The following is a 24,981-nucleotide window of genomic DNA, read 5'->3' on the forward strand; positions in this document are numbered from 1 at the left end:
GATTCTTCAAGGATCACAGCTGGAGAATTGCAGAAAATAGTTGAGTCTCGGGGTCAGAAAACCTTAAAAAAAAATTGTCAAACAGCCCCTACATCACCACATGTTGTTTGGGAGGATTTCAAGAAATATTCTCCTAGCTCATCCAAAAACAAACTCCAGCATATTCAGTTATCAGACACGACTGGAACTTCAAATGGGACTGGCTTCTATGGTCAGATGAAACTAAAAAATGAGCTTTTTAGCAGCAAACACTCAAGATGGGTTTGGTGAACACAGGGATAAAAAGTACCCCATGTGTACAATGAAATATACTGCTGTATTTTTGATGTTGTGGGCCTATATTTCTGCTGGAGGTCCTGGACATCTTGTTCAGACACATGGCATCATGGATTCTATCAAATATCAACAGATAAAAAATCAGTAAGTGACTGACTCTGTTAGAAATCTTATAATGGGCCATGTTTGGCTCTTCCAACCGTACAATAATCCAAACACAAACCTCAAAAACAACACAAAAATGGGTCACTGAGCACAAAACCCAGCTTCTGCTGGCTATTCCAGTCCTCTGACCTGAACCCTGTAGAAAATGAGTGAGGTGAACTGAAGAGAAGAAGCACCAACATGGAGCTGTGAATCTAAAGGATCTGGAGTGATTCTGGATGAAGGAATGGTCTCTGATCTCTTGTCAGGTGTTCTCTAACCTCATCAGGCATTATAGGAGAACATTTAGAGCTGTTAAACTGACAAATGGAGGTTTCAAAAAGTATTGAATAAAAAGGTGCCAATAATTGTGTCCAACGTGTGTTTGAGAAAAACATTTATTTCATAATGATATTTCCCCCCATTTTAAATTCTTATTATCCAATGAAAGGTTAGCTTTTTGTGAATTTTTTAAATAAAAGATCAAAAGGATTAACAAAGCAGGTTAATTTTCACAGTCTTCTTTGATCATATTTACCAAGGGTTCCAATAATTCTGACCACAACTGTATATGACATTATAGTCAGATATGACTGCGCTAGTGCAACATGCATCGCCGCGGACGAGTAGCTGAGTATCTCTTCATCAAGCAGACACGCAAACTGCCGCGAATGAAACTGGAAGTAAGACGCAGACGATCAACACAATACTCTTCATTAAAAGTATAAGACAAACTTATCTTTCCAGTGCTGATGCCACGTGCTCTCCTATTGCGGTCTTTGATCTTGAAATGAGCTGATAATTAATCAAATGCAGCGCTTATCTTTTGATTTCGTTGATGTGAACTTCGTTACATTTAAATATAGCGCAGGAATTGAAGATCGGATTTATATCCGTTTTGCGACTTTGTGGCCATGTGTAAATCGAAACGTTTGAACAAATCAGATAGATATCCGGTCAGCGAAAATGCATGAAATGACCAGGTGTAAACAGGCCCATTCATAATCTATGACAAAAATATTATTATAAATTAGGTTAGTGGATAATTTAGCAGCAAAATTTATTCTAGAACAATCATGAGTACACAATTTTATAAAATCTAAACATGTAGTGATAACATTATTTAGTGGGGAACAAATAAAAGTGAATATGCGAAGGACTATATCTGGTAAAATGTTACGCATTGCTCTTTGTATTGTTGTAAAATACATTAACGAAAACAAGTAAATTAATTTATTTATAAATATAAACTACAAGATTAAAATTAATTTCTTTTAAATGTATAGTGGGAAGTCGTGGCCTAATGGTTAGAGAGTCGGACTTGTAATCCGAAGGTTGCGGGTTCGAGTCTCCGTCCGGCAGGGATTGTAGGTGGGGGGAGTGAATGTCCAGCGCTCTCTCCACCCTCAATACCACGACTGAGGTGCCCTTGAGCAAGGCACCGAACCCCCAACTGCTCCCCGGGCGCTGCAGCATAAAATGGCTGCCCACTGCTCCGGGTGTATGTTCACGGTGTGTGTGTGTTCACTGCTGTGTGTGTGCACGTTGGATGGGTTAAATGCAGAGCACGAATTCCGAGTATGGGTCACCATACTTGGCTGAATGTCACTTCACTTCACTTCATAGCACAATGAAGGCAGCTGTATGTGTGTGTAATATATATATATATATATATATATATTAGGGCCGGGACTTTAACGTGTTAATTTAGATTAATTAATTACACAAAAATAACGCGTTAATTTTTTTTTTACGCATTTTAATCGCACTTATTTTTGCACCGCGGAACGTTTCTCACTGGATGAGTTTCGGCGGACCGATTATACTGGAGCACCAACTAGCGTTCAGACAAAAACAAACCTCAGTGAACATGGACAAAGAAGCTGATGAGACCGCTTTGGTTGGCATAGTTCAAAAGAAAAGGGCAGCCTTGAGCTCTGAAAATGTGAACAGGCTAGTTTGTCTCAGCAACTGGCTGAAAGAGAAGTAGAGGAATAGTCATACAGGTATCCTGAAACCAATGGGGTTGTTGTTCCTGAAATGTTGATCAAACAGTGGCCTAAGCAACAGAGAGATTTATTTTTCATCAGATTATTGGAAGAATAGGGACTGAGGTCAGTCACTGGCACTTTTTTTATTTTATTTTAAATGGTACACTTTATGTTGAACTATGTATTATGTTGTTGGTGCAACTGAAACTTTGTTGAACTCTTTATTGTTTTGGCCAAGGTTATTGAGAGTTGGACTGAAATTAATTTTATTTTTTTTAAACCAGCTGTTGGTAAATCAACAAAGTCTGTTATGGCCTCTGAAGCAACAGAGATGTTGTCTACAGTAATAGTCAGGGTTTCCAATGTTCTGAATGTACTTGAAAGTATTGTGTTTTACTTAAAAAAACAGTTTACAGAAGGTATACCTACCTATAGGGTACCTGAATTTCTGAAATGTAGGCTACTATATTTCTAAATATCCTATTGCTACACTTAATGGCAATATTGCACTGGTCTGTTGGACTTGGTTGAACAAGAATAAACAATATTTTGTTGCTTAAGCTTATGTATTCAGTCATTATTCAATGGTATACTAAAAATCCATATGAAAAAACTTACTTCTCACTGTTCTCAGGTCAAATATTTATATGCGATTAAAATGCGATTAATAGTAAAATAAAAATTTTTTTAATCGAGTCCCGGCCCTAATATATATATATATATATATATATATATATATATATATATGATAGAGCAGTCCTAGCTATCATATATGTTGCCGCTGCCATTACTGTGCTATACATTAGATTATTAATAGCCTTGATAGGACCGAACAAGAAACGCTATAAATAATCTTTCATTGCGCAAAAGCATTATAATAGGAAAAGCTCCAATAGAGAGTGGCACAAAGCGCTTATGGCTTCCCGTGCGCAGAATGATGCGCTTGAAACAGGAAGGAAAAGGAAAGAGATATTGGTGCATAGCTTATTAAATCTGTGCGTAGTTTATTGATCCTTTTCGTTTAACAGTTTTAACTCTCAGTTATTGAGTGCTCTTGGAGAGAGTTTCATCGTCTTGACTGTCTTAACCGAACGTGACACAGTTTGAATGCTGAACGGAGGATGACAGACAGAAGCAGCGGAGAGAAGAATTTACTCGAACTTGAATTTAACGACATAAATATTCATCTGTACCTCACATTAAACTACGAAACGGCTTCAGAACACTTGGACTTTGACCTTATAGTGCTTTCTAATGCTTTTGTGCTTTCATGGGGCTTAACAATAACACAGAATGGTATACGTACAATATCGGATTTGGATCGATCTCGCCTGACTGATACCCGATCCGGCAGAAATTCCAGTATCGGAGCCGATACCGATCCTGAGTATCGGATCGATGCATCCCTAATTATTACAAAATAAAATAAGTTTTCCAATTTTAATATTTAAAAATGTTATTTATTCTTGTTAAAAGCTGATTTTTGTATCAGTCATTACTCCAGTCTTCAATGTCACATGATCCTTCAGAAATCATTCTAATATCCTGATTTGGTGCTCAAAAAGCATTTCTTCTTGTTATTGTCAGCTTAATATGACAATATGCTTAATATTTTTGTGGAAACCATGATATATTTTTTTTTTCAGGATTCTGATCATGTTAAAAAATAAATTAAATAAACCAAACTTTTGAATGGTAGTGTACAAAGCAACATTTTCTACTTACTTACTTTACTTTTACTTTTGTCATTTAGCAGACGCTTTTGTCCAAAGCGAACTACAAATAAGAAAAAGTAACTAAAACTAGTTACAACTCTATAAATACTATATACCCACATATTTAAGAAAATAAAGAAATTAAATAAAATTGACACATGCATATAACTACATTTCAATAATAAATATATAAATGAATAAACTAAAATAAAAAGCGATACTTCTATCCCTTGCCGGTGTCCTAGCCCGGTGGAGTCGCACGGTAGAGTTGATGGTCTTTACACTCTTCGGTCTTCACACTAAGAGGGCTTCACACGACGACTGCCGCGACCGCTGCCGCGGTATAATAACCTTTTTTATACCAATCCAACAAATCACCATTTCAATTCAGCTGGACCCACTTTCCTGTTTATCAACTAAAAATGGCCAAGCAAGTGCACACACTGACAAGATACGCAATACAGTACGAGACCAAACGCGATTTCAGCACCTCTCAACACAGTAAACAAAAATAAGCGTTATGTAATATGTAATTCCTAGCAACGGCAAATGCGCTAAACACTGAGACAAGTAAATACACTTACGAGCTGATTTTAAACTTCCGCTGATAGACTGCTTCTCTTAAACACTATTTCATTACACTGCCTTCTGCTGGTGCTTGAACCCACTTTCCTGTTTATCAACTAAAAATGGCCAAGCAAGTGCACACACTGACAAGATACGTGATACAGTACGAGACCAAACACGATTTCTTGATTCTTGAAACGCAATTGATTTTCTTGGGATGTGTAAGGGAGTTTCCTGTATGATATCCTTTTTTGTTCCATCTGATCACCATGTGATACTTATGAACATCACAAGAAACAAACAAAACCATTTAAAGGGAACTTCAACTGATGCAGTAGAAATGAACGCCTCTATGTCCTAAAGATAAGATCACGCAGGGCTTCTCAGAATCAAGCGCTTTGCATTTAGCTTTCTGTTGCGCTGACTGCCGAGGGTCCCTTGTCAAAGGTGCCATTCAGCTGTCGGGCCGAGCATGAAATTCAACTCAGGGGAAGTAACGGCTGCTCTACTCACCTTTTGCTCTTATTCTTTCACCACACCTTAAGTAGCAGGGTGGAAGTGCAACTTCTCTCTCGTTTTCTCTGAGCCACAAAGAAAAACATCCTTTCTGAAAAACAAGCCATAGGGCTGTCACAGTACCAGCCTAAACCACACGTGCCTTCAGTTGATACGGTCAATGCAAGACTGTTTTGTGTTTCAGTCTCTCAGTGTCATGTTTATCAGGGCTTGTGTCACATGTAAATCATTTAACTGGTGTGTTTTGCCTTATTGGATAAGGTTACAGATAAAATCACTCAAATGCTGGGGGTGAAGATTGAAGATAATGAGTTTGAAATTCAGATATTAGGCCTAATTGCAGTTTTATGATTACAGTCTTGTTTCAAGGGAGATTTCAAGGCAGTTTAGTCTAGTGATGAATAATGATTGGAAGGGGTAGGTGTTTTGACCAAAATCTTATATCACGCTTTGAGTAATTTTATATGCCAGTCATTTTATTTAATATTTTATGCTAGAAATTCACATTATATGGTATATATAATTAAAAAAAAAAATTATAATAATTTTATAAATATTAATTTAGTCTTATTTTAATATGCCATTTGAATTTCCAGGAGAAAAAAATGTTCTGTTAATTAAAAAATAAAATAAAATAATAAATAATTTTATTTATAAATATTATTCTTATTTTATATTCTTATTTTAAGTATTAAATATTTTACAAATAATCTTTTGTTGTTGTTGGGAAAACCAAAAGATAGGATTATTTTTTGTAAATTAATAACAATAAAAGACTGACTTTACTGCAAAAGCAGCACCATAATATGTAATGGTCATAATATGTAATATGTCTTAAGTGGAAAAAACAAAAGATTCAAAATAGTAAAAGTAATAAAATGTATAGTTCTGACTCAAAATTTTGATTGGATCAGTCACATTTGAAGCAGTAATAAAATGGCACATCATTTGTGGCAGCAGGAAAAAAAATGCAGCAACCTTAAACTCATTTTTATATTTTCACATTACTCCATGTTTGTTTATTGCTCTCACATGCAGCATGGCAATCTGATCTGCTTGTTTTGACTGAGCTATTGTTTTAATTGGAAAACAATCAGATAATGCTTAGGTGGTGTTTATTACTGAACCAAACTTGTGTGCCAAATAAGATTACCCATAAATTCTCTCCAGTTTTATGAGCTAAAAGCCTTTATCAAATCCTCTCAGTGCTCTGAAATCTATTTATACTACTTCAACATTAACCACTGCTCATTACCTATTCCATACCTCATTCATTTCTCCCTATAATTCACCTGCTGTCAGGTCTGGGATAAAATTGGACCATGAGTAACAGTCTGAACCCCTCACTCACACACATGCTCTCCTGTCAGGCTTTGGTTTAATGGTGGGAGAGAAGTGCCATGCGCCGAAATGCATCTTTAATGATTTCTCACACTTATAGGATAGTTTAACCTTTTTACATTATTAATGCTTCTAGATTGTTGAAGAAAATCTTATTATCTATGTCAGCATTTGTGTATGGGTCAGTATCTCGTTTAGTAATGAAACCTCCACATTTTTTAAGGTTACTTTGAAGGCGCAAACAATTTTGATAGATTTATGTAGACCCTCGGTGAACAACCTTTAACAAATGTATTTAGTTGTTTGCATGCCATATAAGTAATAGTTGTGTTGTGTATATGTTTGTGTGATCTAGTTCTCAATTGGTGTAGTTGTGTTATTAGCGTTAATGGATATTGTTTAACCTGTTTTGTCTTTTTCGTGTTGTTTTACTTTGTCTTTCTAGCGGACTATCACAGTAACAATTACACAGTGACCAATGGCTGGAAGATTCACAACACGGCCAAAAACAAGTGGTTTGTGTGCATGGCCAAGAACGCTGAGGACAAGCAGAAATGGCTAGACGCCATTTTAAAGGAACGTGAACAGAGAGAGAGTGAGTAATTTTTCTTGGTTTGTAATTATGGAGTATGCAGCATATGAAATAAAAAAAAAATTAAAAAAAAAATTAAACCATTATAACTCATTCAAAATTTTTTGAATCAAATCTTTAACAAATTTCTGATTGCATGATGACTGGTTTTACAATTGAACATGTTAATTTAGTAAATATTTACTGTCTAAAAATGGTTAAAATTAAAGGGTTAGTTCACCCAAAAATGAACACAAATGAAGATATTTTTGATCAAATCTGAGAGATCTCTGACCCTCCAGACAGCAAAGATACTACCACCTATCAACATAGTAAGGACATTGGTAAAATAGTCCATGTGACATCAGTGGTTCAACCGTAATTTTACGAAGCTACGAGAAAACTTTTTGTGTGCAAAGAAAACGATAATATAATTTATTCAACAATTCTTTTCCCAGAGTTACCGTCTTCCACCATTTTGCAGAGAAACCCAGAACGTAATCAGCATTGTTTACGTTCAGCATGCACGCGCTGTCTACTGAACATGAACATGACGCTGATTGATAACGACGTTGATTACGTTCTAGGGTACTCCAAAATAGCGGAAGATGGTAACTCGGAGAGAAGAATTGTTGAATAAATTGTTATTATGGTTGTCTTTTGCGCACAAAAAGTATTCTCGTAGCTTTGTAAAATTACCATTGAACCACTTGCGTCACATGGACTATTTTACAGATGTCCTTGCTATGTTTCTGGACCTGGGAACATTGCAGTTGCATTGCTGTCTACAGAGGCTCAGAGAGCTCTCAGATTTTATAAAAAATATCTTAATTTGTGTTCTGAAGATGAACGAAGGTCTTGCGGGTTTGGAACAACATGAGGGCGAGTAATTAATGACAGAATTTTCATTTTTGGGTCAACTAACCCTTTAATGAAATTACATTGAAATGATTGTAAAAAAGTTATTTCAAAAGTGATTTAAAAATTTTTTTTAAAGAATTTATCAATTGGTGGTCCTAAGCCCTATTCGCAAGGGATTAATATGATCTGGGGACCATGTGTGATTTTGAAATTACCCCCCCACATCTGAATTTTGTGTGGCGCATTCGCACGGGATAAGCGAAGCCTGTGATTTTACTCGAAATTACTGACTTATCTCCCGGATACCCAGATGTCAAGGCTTTGAGAGTCCTGTTCTCTGGTCCAATTATAAAAAAAAGAAAAGAAAAGAAACTAATAGAGTTTTGTGTCCCATGTCATTTCACCAGGTTAAAATAATATCTCAAGCTTTATGCTTGATTTATTTGTAACACATTAAACCTTTTCAGCTTTCTCTTTCTGCAAATTGTATGATGAAGCGATATGACAACACCCAAAATACTATCAAACACTCCAACACAGCTCCATTCTTTGTGAAAGATGGATAAAAAGGCGCACAGGAAACAAAAACCTTGAAAAATGATATGCGACCCGCCAAATGCTGGCCAAATCACAGAGATGCCAATTCGCACAGGACTAATATTATCACAGGACCTCTGTGTTCGGCGAAATATGGTAGGTCATTTGCAGGGGAATTTTTACTTTGCAAATTACAGACATGGCCGATTCGCACGGGATTAAGATCACAGACAACCTCCGCAATTATTACAAATGACTGGAGGTCACCAGGTAATACTAATCCCGTGCGAATAGGACTCTAGTCACAATATTTACTAAATAATCATACTTATCAAAGCAAATATTTATTGAATAGGAATTAACTAATTTCCACTGTGCATTGTATTTTAGCATCCTGCATTCTGCTATACCTAGTATGTTTTTGTGGATTTTTTTCTGTTGTGATATGAAAAACCTGTCCTCTGCTGGACACCTGTTCTTGTTATCTCTGCTTTTGAGGCTTGCGTTTTACTACAGGGTTGTTCTGATTGTTAGGTCACATGATCATAGCAGTAAAACCCCAAATACCACAGAGCCGTTTCTGATTGCAGCTCTTATGTTTCAGCATGAAGTATTAGTCTGTAGGATCAGTTACCAGTGTCCAAGGCAAAGTCCTCAGCCACAGTATTGTAATGCGGTGAGTTGGCGGTAGAGCGAGACGTCACTTTAATGCTGCGATGCCAGATGAAAGCAGAAGTTTTATGGAGCGTATCAAGTTTCCAGCGTTTGAAATCGGAGCCCATTTCAACAGGTGCCACATCAGTCACACCTCTCTGACCATCCAGATCTTTAGCCAGCGCTCCTTTCAATGCTCTGTATAAGTCAAAGATGTCATTGAATTACATGTTACGATTAATACTTGGCTTGACATGCAAAATTGGCTCCAATTTAGGAATTCTGGTCATCTGGAGTGTAAGATTTCATTCAAATGCAAATCTGAATAACGCATTACAAATGCATAGTCTGCTTTAAAGATACCTTTAAATAATTAAATAATCATTAGTAATTTTTAAATAATTGTGTAAAAAAACATGTTAAATGGTTACATTATTTAAATTTTTTTTAATTTAAAATCAAAATTATTTGTTTATTTATTTTGAAGAATGTGGGTGACCATTCCCTGAATTTATACGTACGTTCATCCATTTCGTGTTGATGTGCACTGTTTGAAATCGAGAAAATCAAGATTTATGGTTTGAAATGAAGGCTTGCTCATTTCTAAAACTGACGTTCAGCATCAGACCTACAGATGCTATAGGAGCCATGTAAACATTTATGTGTGATGTCATGTGATCCTGGGAAAATGTGGGAGTGTCACTAATTATGTGAGAATTAAAGCACCTGTTGTGAGGAAGGAAGGGAAGGAAGGGGGTGAGTGTGGGAGCACACATTTTTTTGTTGACTGTAAATTCATCAAACTTCCTTGATTCAAAAATGATCTTCAAATGCCTCAAGAAGTCTTTCATTGTAAATTTTTGGTGGATCAAAATAAACCTTAAGATGCAATGGTAACAGATGATTGACGCGTCACAAGTTACTCCACTCAGCTCCTGCGGCTTTGGTTGGCTTTTAGGCCTCTTCAGATGGCAAGGTGGAAATTACGATTCAGCAGGGTTATTTCTGAGAAGCCATTTTTAATGTGTTGCCTCTTTGCCGAGACTTGATTGAATTGGAGCCTCGTACAGCTGCCACGAACATCTCCTCAAAAAACTCTTTGTGAGCGAGAGCTGCAGCTGCCGGTGGCTTCCTTCTCTCCGGGGTCTCAGACACAGTAAAGAGCTCTGAATGAGAGCCATGCCAGCTGCCGCCACATCTGAGCACATCCCACCTCCTGCATCAGCTGCAATCCCATTGATAGTCTCTCTTTAACATCACCTTTTGTTTAAATATGTTAAAAATGTGAACGTTTTCTTTGACCTGAAGAGTTCTTTGCATTAGGCAACATACAAACAGCCTCGAACAACTTATGAAGTGTTTTTTTTTTAGCCAACCTCCTTTGTGCGAAGCTCCGGTTTCCGTTGCAGCTTGACTCTGGCTGCGTTTCTAATATAAACAAGGCTGTTTTCAGCTGCATTGCACTATTGCACAGTTTTTAAGATGCAGTGTTATTGTTTTAAGGTCTTTTCAGGCAACTGCAAACATTTTGGTTGAGGTCTTTATCGGCATCTGTAGCTGTATCTTTTCTCACCTTATTAACCACATCATGCCAAGTGTTGCAAGAGAATGATTATGATTAGTTTTTGGGGTGACCTGCCTTGAAAAATATGTGATAAGCAGTTACAGTTTAATGCATTTTTTAAAGACTTGCTAATGCTACTTTTTTTTTATTTGATGATGGAATTTAATGAATAGATTTAACAATTTAATTTTGTGTATGGGATGTGGCATGTATGTAGAATGCTGATACTGATTTTGTGAGTCTCAGCCCTTCAACCACCAAAATACCTCAAATAGCAGCATGCATGTGAATGTGTGAACGGTTTATCAAGCCGTGTCTTATTATAAAATCAGTTAAACCAGTGTTTCCTCTCAGCCTCATCTAAACATTAACTGACACAGCAACACCCACATTGATTTAGTGAAAGAGCTAGTAAGTGACGCTCGAAGAATAAACTGTAATTATACAGCAGAATTGTCTAAAAAGGTTTCTTTTACATTCAGACCAGTTCAGTTCCTTCCACAAATCTGCTATTAATTATTATTATTTTTTTTCCAAGACCACTTATGCTTGCTAAATAAGACTTATTATTCTCTATGAAAAATTGCGCACAACTGACTTGGGTTGCAGGTGCAGCAAACTGAGAGAAAAATAAATAAATAAATTCCTGCACATTTGGATTTATTCATGAAATAACTTTTACAAAATCATTCATATTTATTTATTTTTTTAATTAACATAACATGCACAATAATTGCAAAATAATACAATTACATAATTTAATTAAACAATTTGCATGTTTAATAAATAAGGCCCATGCTCCTAAATATTTTTTAATTTGTATAAATGTTTTTTTATTTGCCAAAAAATTGTTATACAATTAAACAATTTAATTAAACAATTTGCATATATAGTGGATGAAGCACGTTGTTGTTATTGCTCTTAGATGTGTATTTCTTCATTTTTATTAATAGTATTTTTACAAAAATACTAATGTTATTGATGTTATTGCTTCTAATATTTTATTTATATAAATATTTGTTTCATGATATGTATGTATAAATGTTGTTCTTAAAATATTTAAACTATTATCTCAATTTTTTTTTTAAATATATTTATATATATTTTTTTAAATGACATTAAATTGCAGATTTTTTCACTTTCCTTAGGAGTTCTTGACTCTTTTTTTCCCTTATATTTATTGTCAGGTTTGAAGCTTGGGATGGAGCGTGATGCCTACGTCATGATCGCAGAGAAGGGAGAGAAGCTCTACCATATGATGATGACCAAGAGCCGCCACCTCATCAAAGACCGCCGCAGGAAACTCACCATTGTACCCAAGTGCTTCTTGGGAAAGTAAGTTTGAGCATTATGTAATGCATTTTAGAGATTCTCATTTACAGAGGGGTTCACCTTATGACAGGTCAGTTCCCATGCCAGTGATTGGCTCGCTCCGTGCTGAGTGCGGCACCTTCCCTCGGCTGCTTTTACACCGTCTGACTGTCTCCTGAATATATTGCAAGTCATCCTAATCCAAGAGGCCCCTGCATGAATGAAAATGCATACGCACACACACATACTCACTTAGCGCTTGTAAATGCTTTCCCAAGCTCACTGCCAAGCACCCCATTGGACACAGACATTCCCAGCAAAAAAACCTTCATTAGAGAGAAATCTGCATTCAGTCTCTCTCTCTTTTTCTCTCTGTGCATCTCTCTTCATTTTTCCCTCTCTCTCTTTCTTTCTGTCGCTTGCTCACCCAGTCTTTCAACACCATGAATGAACAATGAGTGCTATGTAAACCATTAAACTTCCAAATACTGTGTGTGTGTGTGTTTGGGAGGAGAGAGGAGAGATTCCTCACACCAATTAAAATTCCCTTTTTGCTCTGCACTAGTAGATGAGGGAAAAACACTGTGGTCCATTTAAAGCTATTATATTGATGCAATCTAGTTTAAATGGCTGCAAAAATTCACAAGTTCAGATATGAGCCTCATTAAATTGATTCATAAATCTGCAGGGCCTTGCAGTGTTGGGAGCCAGTAAGTCAAAGTAGCAAATTCTGCTAACTTTATCTACATTTTCAGGAACGTGACTAGCTTAGGTGTAGCTTTTTCAGTCACAAGCCGATTTAGCCAGTGAATAACAATATTGTGCAACAAAATGCAGTTGTTTTTTTTTGTTTGTTTTAAGATAATGGACATAAACACACTATCCTAAACTGTTCTCACAATTGCGAAGTCACTTCATTTTAGTGAATTTCAGTTGGAGAAAAGAAGAAAGGATTCAAAGAAATCACTGAATAATTTTTAAACTCATTTATTCATAGACTCATTCATATTTATTATTATTATTTTCTTGTTAGATGCTGCTGTTCGATTTTTCTGGTTCTAGACCTAGTTTTATTTAGCATTATAGTATTTAATTTAAAACTATGTATTTCAGTTTACACAGTTTGACTCTGCTTGAGATCCTCACTGGTTTTGAGGCAGATTAATTACTGCTGAATAAACTAAAATAAAAAGCGATACTTCTATCCCTTGCCGGTGTCCTAGCCCGGTGGAGTCGCACGGTAGAGTTGATGGTCTTTACACTCTTCGGTCTTCACACTAAGAGGGCTTCACACGACGACTGCCGCGACCGCTGCCGTGGTATAATAACCTTTTTTATACCAATCCAACAAATCACCATTTCAATTCAGCTGGACCCACTTTCCTGTTTATCAACTAAAAATGGCCAAGCAAATGCACACACTGACAAGATACGCGATACAGTACGAGACCAAACGCGATTTCAGCAACTCTCAACACGGTAAACAATCTTGTGTTTTCACAGCTTTATTGTGGCTACTGTTTGTTAGTATCTTGTAGTGTACAGTAGCTGTTTAAAAAAAAAAAAGAAAGGTTAACTTGACTAGTTCAAAGTTGAAGTAGCACTTCCGCTAAAGTGGCTTAATAGCGAGCTGTCGCTGGCCTCACGGCCTCAGTTGTGCTGTTGTTCTCCTGTCAACGCCTGACTGGATGAATTTCGCACTGCTCCCTCAGAACACAATTATTTGTGCGTTTCAGCCTCGGTGGTCCAGGTGAAAGCAGCTGTGACTGGCTCTGTTGTTTGCTGGCTTGCGCATCTATCTCAGAATAGAACATAATCCGACTCCTTCCAGGAACAGCCGAGCAGTTCAGCTGTTAATATGGACAAACGCTCTGCTACTGCTCAGACTCTGGCTCTTTCTCTCATCTCTGTCTTGCTTGAACCACTGTTTATTTTTAACTATTGTGCTTATGTTGAAGAATTTACTTCAAAATATGATGAGATTTTGATACTTAAAACATCACAACTATATTTTGACATAAATGTTTTTTTCATTTAATTTTATTTCATTTTACTTACTGCAGTAAACTAAAGCTTTATTGGCATGGTAAATAGCTTCAAATTGCCAAAGCATTAAAGGAATGTTTCAGGTTCAGAATAACTTATGCTCTATTGAAAGCATCTGCTGTCTGTATTCACAGAAAATCTTTTTGACTTGTCCCTCAGTTTGCAAAAACAAACAAAAAGTTGCATTTATGAGACTGCTTTGATAAAATTGTTCACTAACCTTGTCGATGCAGAGTTATCTAGTTATTCAACTCCGGTTGTGACCATATAACCATGATAAATCCGGGCATTGTTGCATAACATTTGAAAGGATATAAAAAAGGGCTGTTTAGATTTAAGGTGAATGAGTGAAAAATCCACCCACAAGAAAAACATTGGTAATGCATAACTAAAAGTTTTCTATGGAAGTGTTTATAGTGCTTTTATACATATGCAAGCTTTACATTTCTGTCTTGCATTTCTGAACTCTACGTGCATTTCTGTAAACATTTATATTATTATTACTACATTTCATTTAAATATATATATATATATATATTTTTTTTTTTTTTTTTTTTTTACAAACTAAGGGCCACATCCAAATTATTTGCTGTGGTAATCAAGCTTCACTTGTTTTCAGTAAACTAATATCTCATTAAATCCTTGTCTCATTCTCACATACGTACATCAGACAGATATAGATAAATTCTCACACACACATCTAAGGCATGTGAGAGGGCTCTGTGTGTATTAGCTGTGGAGAATATTAATGAGTTACATAAACACTAATTAATTCACCCCAGGGACGCCCACCTCCACCCCTTCCCTTTCCTGCCAATCTGAATTAGAGACTTATGTAATCACAGCAGACTCACTCTCTGTTTCATTTCACTGCTCTCTTTCATGGGCTTGACTGCCCTCTCCTCTGTGAACTTCCTCTGCAGAGCTGCACATAAAGGCTTTGTAAGCAGTCCGTAAGATCTTCATAACCCACATCATAAACATTTATTGTTTAGATTTGTGTGAAGGGCAGGATTGTGTGATTACTACCCTTTTATTGATATAAACAGTTTGACGGTTTTTTTATTAGTGGTCAATGCAGCTGCTGAAATGCATCTGTAATTGGTTAATATTCTTTTCTTTTGTGGTAGCATTATTTTAACACTCAAAACTGTTTGTTTTTGGGAGTTTGGGAGACCACATACTTGACACAGTAGTCTCAAATCACACTCACTCACAACACAGAATCAACATGATCTATAGTATTATGCACAATTGTGCTAATTTATCTCACTTATATTGTTTTTGGTAGTACCGTTGAGTTGCATAGACAAGTGGTATTAGCTATCGTCATTGCTGTCAAGTGTTTGATTGTGAAGGGTAAAGATTTATCAAGGTTAAGTATTTTAAGTTCATTAAGTTGTGCATGTCGTCAGCTGATATGGAGGGCAGCTCAGTTGTGTAGTAAAGTGAGATATGAATGGAGAATCTGGTCATCTTGGCACCTGCATCTTCTCTTCTCCTCCTGCTCCATCTGTTAACCCATCCTTTCATCCGACCCCTCTCCCCTCACTGCTGTCGTTCAACATTTCAAGGACGCACACACACACACACACACACACACACCCTTCTCACATTTCCTTTAAGGCGTCATAACTGTTTACACATTGCTTATTTCTGTCCCTGAATCTAATGGGATTCACAGTTTCTCACGCAGCAGTCATGCACATTTCAGGCATGAACTCACACACATGCAATCACACACAACATTAGATTCACCACTAAACCACCTCACACATGTAATTGCTGAAATTCCTCCCCAGCCCTCATCAGAACCCATTTATAATTTAATTTAATATATTTTGGCAGTTGATCAGACTAGCTAGCATATACAGTATACTAGCTACAGAAGTGTGTGTGTGTGTGTGTGTAGGTGTAACACTATATTATATGAAGAGTTTTACCATATTTAAAATGGATAACTGTTTTGTTTTTTTTCCAAAATCATGTTTTTTTTATGTTTTTGTGTTTTATTGTGTTAGCTGTATTTTTATTAAAAATTTTTTAGATATTTTTATGTGCTTTTTTATGTATTTTTTATAAATACAACAGTAGAGAGATACAACAGGAAAGCACTGGGAGGAGAGAGGGGGTGGGTTTGGCAAAGGACCTCGAGACGGGAATCGAATTCTGACCGCGACTGCACTGTATGTCAACGCACTAACCATGAGGCTATTGGCGCCAACGTTAGCTGTATTTTTAACCTAATCAAAATAACTCAACTGCAGTTTGATTGAGATTAATTGGAATGCACAATGAAAAAAAAAAAAACATGATTTTTTTGTGACAATTGTTAAAAACAGAGTTATCTGTTTTTGCAAATGAACTCTTCATATTATATTATATTATATTATATTATATTATATTATATTATAAATTTAAACAAAACTAAAATGTAATTAGATAATGGATATTAACAAAATGCTTTGTATATATGCTTTGTAAAAAATATTTTTGTATATATCTGAAATATTTCATAAGTACACAATTTATTAAATTAAATTAAATTGTTGGTTGAAGTTATTTCCTGAAACTAAAGCAATATGTGAACCCTACTTGTGATGTTTGAACTTTTAAGTCCTTAAGTGGGTGGAATGCAGCTTGATATCCTCTTGATTTGTGTTCTTGGTGAACTTTTTACCAGTCTTGACCAGTCACTCTGGAGGATTGAGTGAATCCAAGTTCCCAAGTACCTTTGACTAGGGGCTCATAAATCCCTTCTTTATCATGCGTGCAGCATTGTGTTATGTGCAGACTGACACAGCTGTTGTCTCTGTGTGTCCTCAGTGAGTTTGTCTCATGGCTCTTGGAGAGTGGAGAGATCAGTAAGGCTGAGGAGGGAATCAACCTGGGTCAAGCTCTCCTGGAGAACGGCATCATCCATCATGGTAAGAGAAGGTTCTCCCTTGAAGAAAATTGTTACACCTTGATTTTGTTGGACATGGACCATGGTATTCCAGTAGTATAATTTGTAACTACTTTAGGATACTATGTAAATGTGAATATTGTACTATGGTATTCAAATGCAATAGTTGTAATATCTGATCTTAGGATGTGCAAAACCTTCATATTTTAAAAATCGACCAGTTGGTGGGTTCCATGAACATCTGTCGACATAATCAAAGCTCTATATCAATTGGCTATAAATAGCTAAATTTATACATAAACAAGACTAATGATTGACTAGTCAAACATTGTGACCCATCAGTATAAAATTACTAATTGTAATCACTATTACTTCATACAAATCTATTATTCTTTTTCTCTCTCAGTGTCTTCTCTCTTTTTCTGTCCTTTTTTTTTCTTTCATCCTCTCTCAGCTCCAATATATTTAATCATGTTTTTTGAGTGTTGCTTGGTTTCATCACCAAAATGCAACTGCTGTCTGTGTTGTTTTTTGATATGGTCTTGCCAAACGAAATCCAATCCATTAACTGTTTATACAAATGCTGGACTGTTAAAAATCACCATTTGACAGATTTACACTTTACAAATCTGGCAAATATCCTTGTTGGCCAGCACTCACTGAAATCCCCTACAGATGATCGGCAGTCTAGATAGTAACATGACATGAAATTCTGGTAGAGAACAGCATTCTTCTGAATTATTCAAGAGGTGCAGTGTTTACCTGAGATTTGGGGAGCGTCATACCTCTATTTTACAGCCAGGGGATTGTAACAAAGTGAAAACTGACAAACACCAGAAGGGATTGGAGTGATGAATTCAAGTATAAGGGCTCAGGCGCTCGATCAATAATATGGTGGCAGCATTCAAGGAGAGGTCAAAAAGGCTTTTGTGGAGCAATGGCATTCACACACTTCAATTAATCACAGACCTCCACGTACATGTTTATCAGCCTGAGTCCGTGAGCAGCAAAGTGAGAGAAACAAATAGAAAAGAAATCACAAGCTCAATTCCAGCTCATGGTGCTGTGTTATGTTAGAGGTGAAGTTTAGTGTTTAGGCAAAACATAACCAACATTTAACTGTATCTATGTGTGTTTTTTCCACCGTAGTGTCAGATAAACATCAGTTCAAGAACGAGCAGGTGTTGTATCGCTTTCGGTATGATGACGGCACTTATAAAGCCAGGAGTGAAATGGAGGACATCATCTCAAAGGTATTTCCCCCTGGAATACTTGCTAAAATGATAGCTCATGTACAAATGATACATGAGATAAGATAAATATCCGTTTTTTGTGATGAGCTCAGTGAAAGAATCAATCCAAAGCAGACGAGATGGGAGAAATGTGATTAGAAATAAGCTTAAAATTCATTAAATACTGAAAAGTATCTTTAAAAAGTTGCATTGCATTATATTGCTCAGTATGTGTGTGTGCTGTGCTAACATCAAACTCTATTGGAATCAATTGAGTCAAGTTTCTGAAGCACTGTTTGTGCTAATGTGGAAAATATTTTGTGTAGGCAGCTCACTTGGTTTTGGTCAGTTTTACCCAGTCAATTTACAGATTTAATTCAACAGAATCTTGAGTGCATGATCATGATAAATAAAGACTACAAAATGGTCCACTTAACAATTGTTGTCAACAACTCAGTCAAGCAGTGATTTCAAGAGTAAATGAAATAAAGAAAGCAATGCAGCTGTTGGTGCAAATGCTTTATATGAGTGTATGTGTGTCCGACAGGGAGTGAGACTTTACTGTCGTCTCCACAGCCTCTTCACACCTGTTATCAAGTAAGTGACACATGTTCTGTGATATACTTCAGACTCAACAGACAAAACCATTACTTAATTCACACTGTTATTAAAGCGTCATGATTTGGATTCAAGTTTCTGACAATGTGTTGTTGACACCCTTTTTTTGCACATGGGCAGTAGCATTACCATTTATTTATTGCCTCTTTTAGAATTAAATCCAGTTTATAGTTAAACATCTTTTGACAGCAAATACAAATGATTTTTAGCAAACAACGGTTTAATTTCAACTGTCGTTAAAGATGAGACGTGTTCGTTTGTACTTCATAGATTCACCTTGGCCAGCTGCACATGCAGACTGTGTGTGTGTGTGTGGACTGCAGGGTCATATTGCTTTTCTGTCACCATTCACACTTGATATCTCACATAATGTGCGAGGAGAGGCCATTGAACTGCAGTTGGGACCAAGTCTGATCTCAGATCCACAAATTAACACAGAACATGTTAGTTACTTGCCCTTTAGCAGATACCTTTTATCTTTTTAAGCAACTTACAGTCCAGGTCACTAATTACACTACACTAATTGCAAGGACAGACCACCCTGGAGCAATCTGGGACCTAGTGGTAATAAAAGATCTGAGTGGATAGAAGATTAAACAACATGATTAAACCCACCTTTGCCACTAAATCGTTCAATACCCACTTCAACACAATCATTGAATTTTGACATTTCCATTGTTATTATATCAATTATATTAAAAGTATAAAGGGCCTAATTTGGGTTTTTCCAGTGGTATATCTTGTTAGAAATGCCCTGATCTTTTGCTTTGTAGTCAGATGTGAGATGTTTTTTGTTAACGTCTGGACAGTTGTGAACCTTTTTAAACTCTTCTTTATATACAGAGACAGAGATCATCATTTGAAAACCTTCAAATCTGTCATACCAGCTAGCAAACTGGTGGAATGGCTTGTGTCACAGGTAACACAAGGATGGACACACACATACCACTTTATTGCATAAACATGCACACACAAACACACACCGTTTTTGCTTTCTTTCACTTTGTTCATCTTTCCGCTCATTGTTTTTGGGTTTCTGTGCACAATTTATAACCTATTTCTGGTCTAATTTAATGTCTACTTATTTACAGTTTAATCTTCACAGCTGCTTCATTATGTAATTTCATTCCAAACACAGAAGTCATTTAACATGATTTCCTTCTTCAGGGTGACAGCACAACCCGTGAAGATGCAGTGACCCTTGGTGTTGGACTCTGCAATGCTGGTTTCATGCACCATGGTCAGTCTCAATGTCCACATATTAACTGTACTTGACAGTCTTCATATACAATCATGATGAGGTTTTGGGTCTTTTATTGTTATAATGTTAGCAGATTTGCCAAGAACTGTTATGTCTGAACACTTAAAATTATTTTTATAGAGTGTCATGAAATACTTTGTTACCCAAATTTTATATGAAAAAAAATATTTTCCCATTCAAAAACTTTATGAATTACTCTACTTCTGGTGGTTGAAGTCAGCATGAAATGAAATGTGGCACAAGTTTATAATATATTTTATTGATTTTTTTTCATTCATGTATGTTTAATTATTGTAAATTTTTTAACCTTATAATTTTTCAGCAAAATGTCATAATGCAATCTTTCTGCGACACAATAGACTTTCTCTGGTGACGTGTCATTTCAGTTCACTTAAACCCTGAACCTTTCTTACAATCTATTGCAAGCTCTGTCTCATCCAATCAATAACTGTTGGATTGAACCAAGTCCCTGCTCTAAATTTTTATTTCCGTTTATCCGCTTCACTGAGGTTATAAAAGATGTTGCTACTTACATTTCACTGCGATTTTAAAGGTGAAATGTACAGTTTCTGTGCTCTAGTGACATCAGATTGAATTGCAAAAAGTAGGCTATATTAATGATTTTATGTGTCATCTTTAAATAAACTTTTGCTATTTCGTGGCCTTTTCTGTTTGCCATTGCAGCACATGTGGTGTCCAGAGCAAAGCTTTGAAGCGTGTTTGTGTTTGAGAAAGAAAGAATTTTGTGCCTGCACTAGAACAGCCTTGTATAATGCAGCAATAATTAATCTAGCAGTTGTGTAGTGTTTTTAAAAACCAATAAGCTATGGTTTACAGTGATTTTGAACAACTAAGCAACACATAGATTCAGTGGTTTAGTAGTACTGATGTAACAAAATCAAAAGGATGTTTGTATAGTATTTTACATTTTTGAAGGCGACTCAGCCAATCATAATCATGGGCTGGAACTATTTGTTTTATAATGCTTATATAACAGCCAAGTGTTATCTCTTTTTCTCTCTAAATTCATTGATCGGTGCATTAAGTGCAGCACAGTTTTACAGTGTGGTGTTTTACAGTTATGGCTTTTTAACATCACACTCTGAATGTGTCTGCCAGAGGTTTACTTTGTTGGTATGAGAGACACCGAGAGTAAAATGAAGAGAAATTAGTGTTTTAGATGTAAACAGCTGTTGCATAGCATCTGGGGCCTCTGATGAAACAGAAATAGTCACAATAATGGAAAAGAACATTTTCTGATGAGATACACATGCTCATAGACACAAGCCTCCTGTCAGAGTTATAGAAGTGTTTGGCAGCCATGTCGGATCTCAACTTCCAAAACAGTCCACAACAATATTTTGCTTGGAATTCACAGAACAGAACAGCCTGTCTCTAAAAAGTTCCTGAAAACACACACACACACACTGTCACCGTCTCTTCCTGAGAGGGAAAAACAGCACACTCACACACGCCAGACCTCCCATTAAATCCTCTGCCTTCATCCTTCGCCTCAGATTTGCCCAAACATCAATCCCACAGACATCATGAGTTGTTTTGACGGGAACTGAAGGGTGATGCAATCGGCCCATTTCACACTGTCAAATCGTTTTGTCATTAGCAGATATGATCAGCACTGAGTGTTTTGTTTTACCCGTTTATAAAAGTGTGAAACTGTTTTTTTTAATTCAATCTCAGTTCAATTCAATTCAAACTTTGCATTGCAGTTCTGGAGAAAAGCGAATTTAAGGATGAGTCACAGTTTTTCCGCTTCTACGCCGATGAGGAGACAGAGGGTACGAGCTCCAAGAGTAAACAGCTTCGCAGTGACTTCAAACTCATCGAGAACATCCTTGCCAAATCCTTAGTGGTGAGATACACAGACGCACACAGCAGGGGTTTCTCCCCCTTGGAGAGCAGTGTTGAGGATAACTAGCAATGCAACAAACTTAACCACATTTTTCAGTAGTGTGACAGTAGCTGAACTTATTTCGAAAATGCTGTAGCATTTTTGCTGTAGCTCAAGTGACCTAGGGCATTGAAATAATCTAAGTTTCTTTCCTGTCATTTCTCTCAAATGTAGCTTTGATTATTTTGATTCATTCTGGTAAATCAGTTTGTTTGGATGGTTCATGTAAATCAAATGGTTAAAAAATGATTCACTGATTCACGTGAGTACAATTGTGGTATTTTACGTCATCTTTTTTGTTGAGAAATGATAGTGATCCTAATTGACTGCTTGTTGAGATCCTGTTTTCATAGTAAAAAAAAGTTTGACTACTTAAATTGTGTATGTGTAAAAAATGTGCTTGACAAGATACAGAAGATATCAGGTTCAGATCATTCTCCGTTTGACAAACTGGCCCCAGTATCAACAATACTAAAATAAGGAAACAGAAAACCCAGTCATTTTATGTTGAAAGTAACACATTAACAGAACTCACCCATATATTTATAGGCACATACTCATGCTACTACACACACTCAAGCACAACCATCATCCATGCATTGATTTTTCTCCTCCATGCCAAGTAAGACCCTCCTCGTCCATCAGTAATTACCATGACCTTTGCAAACTACTCTAACATCTCTTATAGACTGACAGATTCCTCTTCCAGATCATGAAAATATTGCGCACTGTCCTCTCTGTTCAGATGCTAAGAGCTTCTCGATTTACCCTCCTCAGTCGGCCCTCTCAGGCGTCAAGACCTTACGCCACTGCAGATTTTCAGAGAAAATAGGGGTTGATGGATAGAAATAAAACAAAGGACGGCATTTACAGGGCTGGTAAACATGCTCTGCTTTAACTCTTAGATAATAAAAGCACATAAAAGCCCATCTCGTGTGTAGCTGTGGAGAAACCGAGCATTATATCCTTGTTATGATCCAGACATGACCTAAAACCAGTATATCTTTCATCCATGATAATGCCTTTAGCACCTGTGCTGACCTATTAGCATGCAGCTGTGCCACGTTTGAACAAATTATTGTTAGGTTATTTTTTGAAAGAATAGACTTAACACCTCAAACAGCTTTTGGACTGCAGGGTGCATAGCTTGTTCACACATTTTCACAAACGCTGCTGCTCTCTCAGTGTGGCACCAAGCTGCTAAATCACAAATTGAGTCCTGAAAGTAACACGTTCTTTTTCCATTCCATTCTGCATTTATTTTGAGATGCAACCAGCTCTTGTGCTGATATTGTATTTCTCTTGTCCGTGTACAGATCCATCCTGATGAGGAGGACTATGGGTTTGAGATTGAAGAGAAGAACAAGGCCATCATAGTGAAGAGTGTGACCAGGGGCTCATATGCAGAGGTATGAGTTTGGGTAACCGCATCCTAGTTCTCCACATTTCTCTGACCTATACAAAAAAATATAATTTACAGAGCAAACCCAAAATACATGCCAATGGTTGGCTTGAGTCCCACAGTCTGCCACATTTGGGATTTTCCCTAGTAGTGTTTTCTTTCTTATAAGGCATTTTCACCCAAATTCTATCCATATATGTGAGCTGGTAGCCTTCAGAGAGTAAGAAAACCTAAAAAACAGTTTTCACAAGTTTCATCAGTCTGATCATCAGTCACATTTAGCATTGGGTCATTGAAGTAATACTTAAGATTAAAAAAGGCTAAAAAAAACTATGTAAAATGTAATTGCTACATGAGACTTGGTTTTATATCTAGAACCTTTTTTGTTAACATGAAGTTAATATTCATATTTGAACCATGCAATTTCATAGCACCTGTCAAAAAATGTCCCAGTAATATTTCACTCCAAAATGGAAAGACAAAAATGATATGCTGATTTAGTGCTGAAAACATATTATCAAAGCTTAAAGCAGTTGTGCTGCTCAATAGTTTGTGGAAACCATTATTATTATTATAATTATTATTTTTTTTTCAGGATAATGTTTTTTTTAAAGAAAAGCATTTCTTTGAAATATTTTGTAACATTGTGTGCAATGTTAACCCCAGTGCACAGGGTTATTTGTGTTCATGCTCTGTACAGCTCTGCCAGATATTTATGGAAGATTGGTAGATAATTATGGTTAAGATCTAAACCACTGGTAATTTTATCCTCACTGTGCCTGTTAGACCTGGCACAAGACATTTTGTCCTTATTCAAGTGTCACACTGCTGCTCACAGGAGCATCTGCAGAAGAGGAGAGTGTGATGGTAATGGTTATTAATCCAGTGAATGAGTTGAAGTGTGTATGTCCTGACACTTACGTCACGGGCTGTTCAGATCATGTGCTTGCTTAATTCATTCCACTCTGTCTTCACAGCTCTGCTCTCTGGGAGAAGCAATTAAGCATGTCTCATCATATTCTCCACAGAGTCCTCACACTTACCTTTTTTCCCTTCTCTTTCCTCAAAACTTTTCTCTCTTGTTTTTTCATCCCAATTTTTTTTATTTCTTATAGATTACAAGGCTTTCTTTCTTTCTTTCTTTCATAAGTTTGTTCATTTATTCTCTCCACCTTTCCTCCCTCACTACTTTCTTTCATTCCTCACCCCTTCTTTTTCTTTTCATCCCCTCTTTTCCTCTTCCTTTCCTTGCTTCCTTCCTTCCTTCCTTCCTCCCTCCCCTTTTCCTTCTTACTGCCCCTTTTCTACTTTCCTTTTTCTTCTCAACTTTCATTACATTGTACTCCTTCCTTTTCTTTCTTTCCTCACTTTTTTCTTTCTTTCCTTTCTTTTTCTTTCTTTCTTTCTTTCTTTCTTTCTTTCTTTCTTTCTTTCTGCCTTTCATTAGTTTGTTCATTCCTCCTTTCTTTTCTTTCTACTTCCTTTCTTCCTTACAATCACACATTTTTAATTGTGCTTTCAAATGAACTGCTTGGTAATCTGAAAGTGCTGAAATTGATT

General features: G+C 36.5%; 1 protein-coding gene across 1 annotated transcript in view; it reads left to right on the forward strand.

Annotated features, from left to right (window-relative positions):
* LOC306849473 (phosphatidylinositol 3,4,5-trisphosphate-dependent Rac exchanger 1 protein-like) overlaps positions 1-24,981 on the forward strand; it is a 73,094-nt gene that overhangs the window by 26,889 nt on the left and 21,224 nt on the right. Inside the window, exons 9-17 of the mRNA XM_079384518.1 lie at positions 6,996-7,145; positions 11,925-12,072; positions 16,921-17,021; positions 18,149-18,252; positions 18,779-18,828; positions 19,693-19,768; positions 20,017-20,089; positions 21,838-21,980; positions 23,336-23,428. Coding sequence (XP_079240644.1) covers positions 6,996-7,145; positions 11,925-12,072; positions 16,921-17,021; positions 18,149-18,252; positions 18,779-18,828; positions 19,693-19,768; positions 20,017-20,089; positions 21,838-21,980; positions 23,336-23,428 — 938 coding nt within the window. The remainder of the gene's footprint in view (positions 1-6,995; positions 7,146-11,924; positions 12,073-16,920; positions 17,022-18,148; positions 18,253-18,778; positions 18,829-19,692; positions 19,769-20,016; positions 20,090-21,837; positions 21,981-23,335; positions 23,429-24,981) is intronic.

This window comes from Barbus barbus (genome assembly GCF_936440315.1).
Source record: "Barbus barbus genome assembly, chromosome: 29".
Taxonomy (NCBI): Eukaryota; Metazoa; Chordata; class Actinopteri; order Cypriniformes; family Cyprinidae; genus Barbus; species Barbus barbus.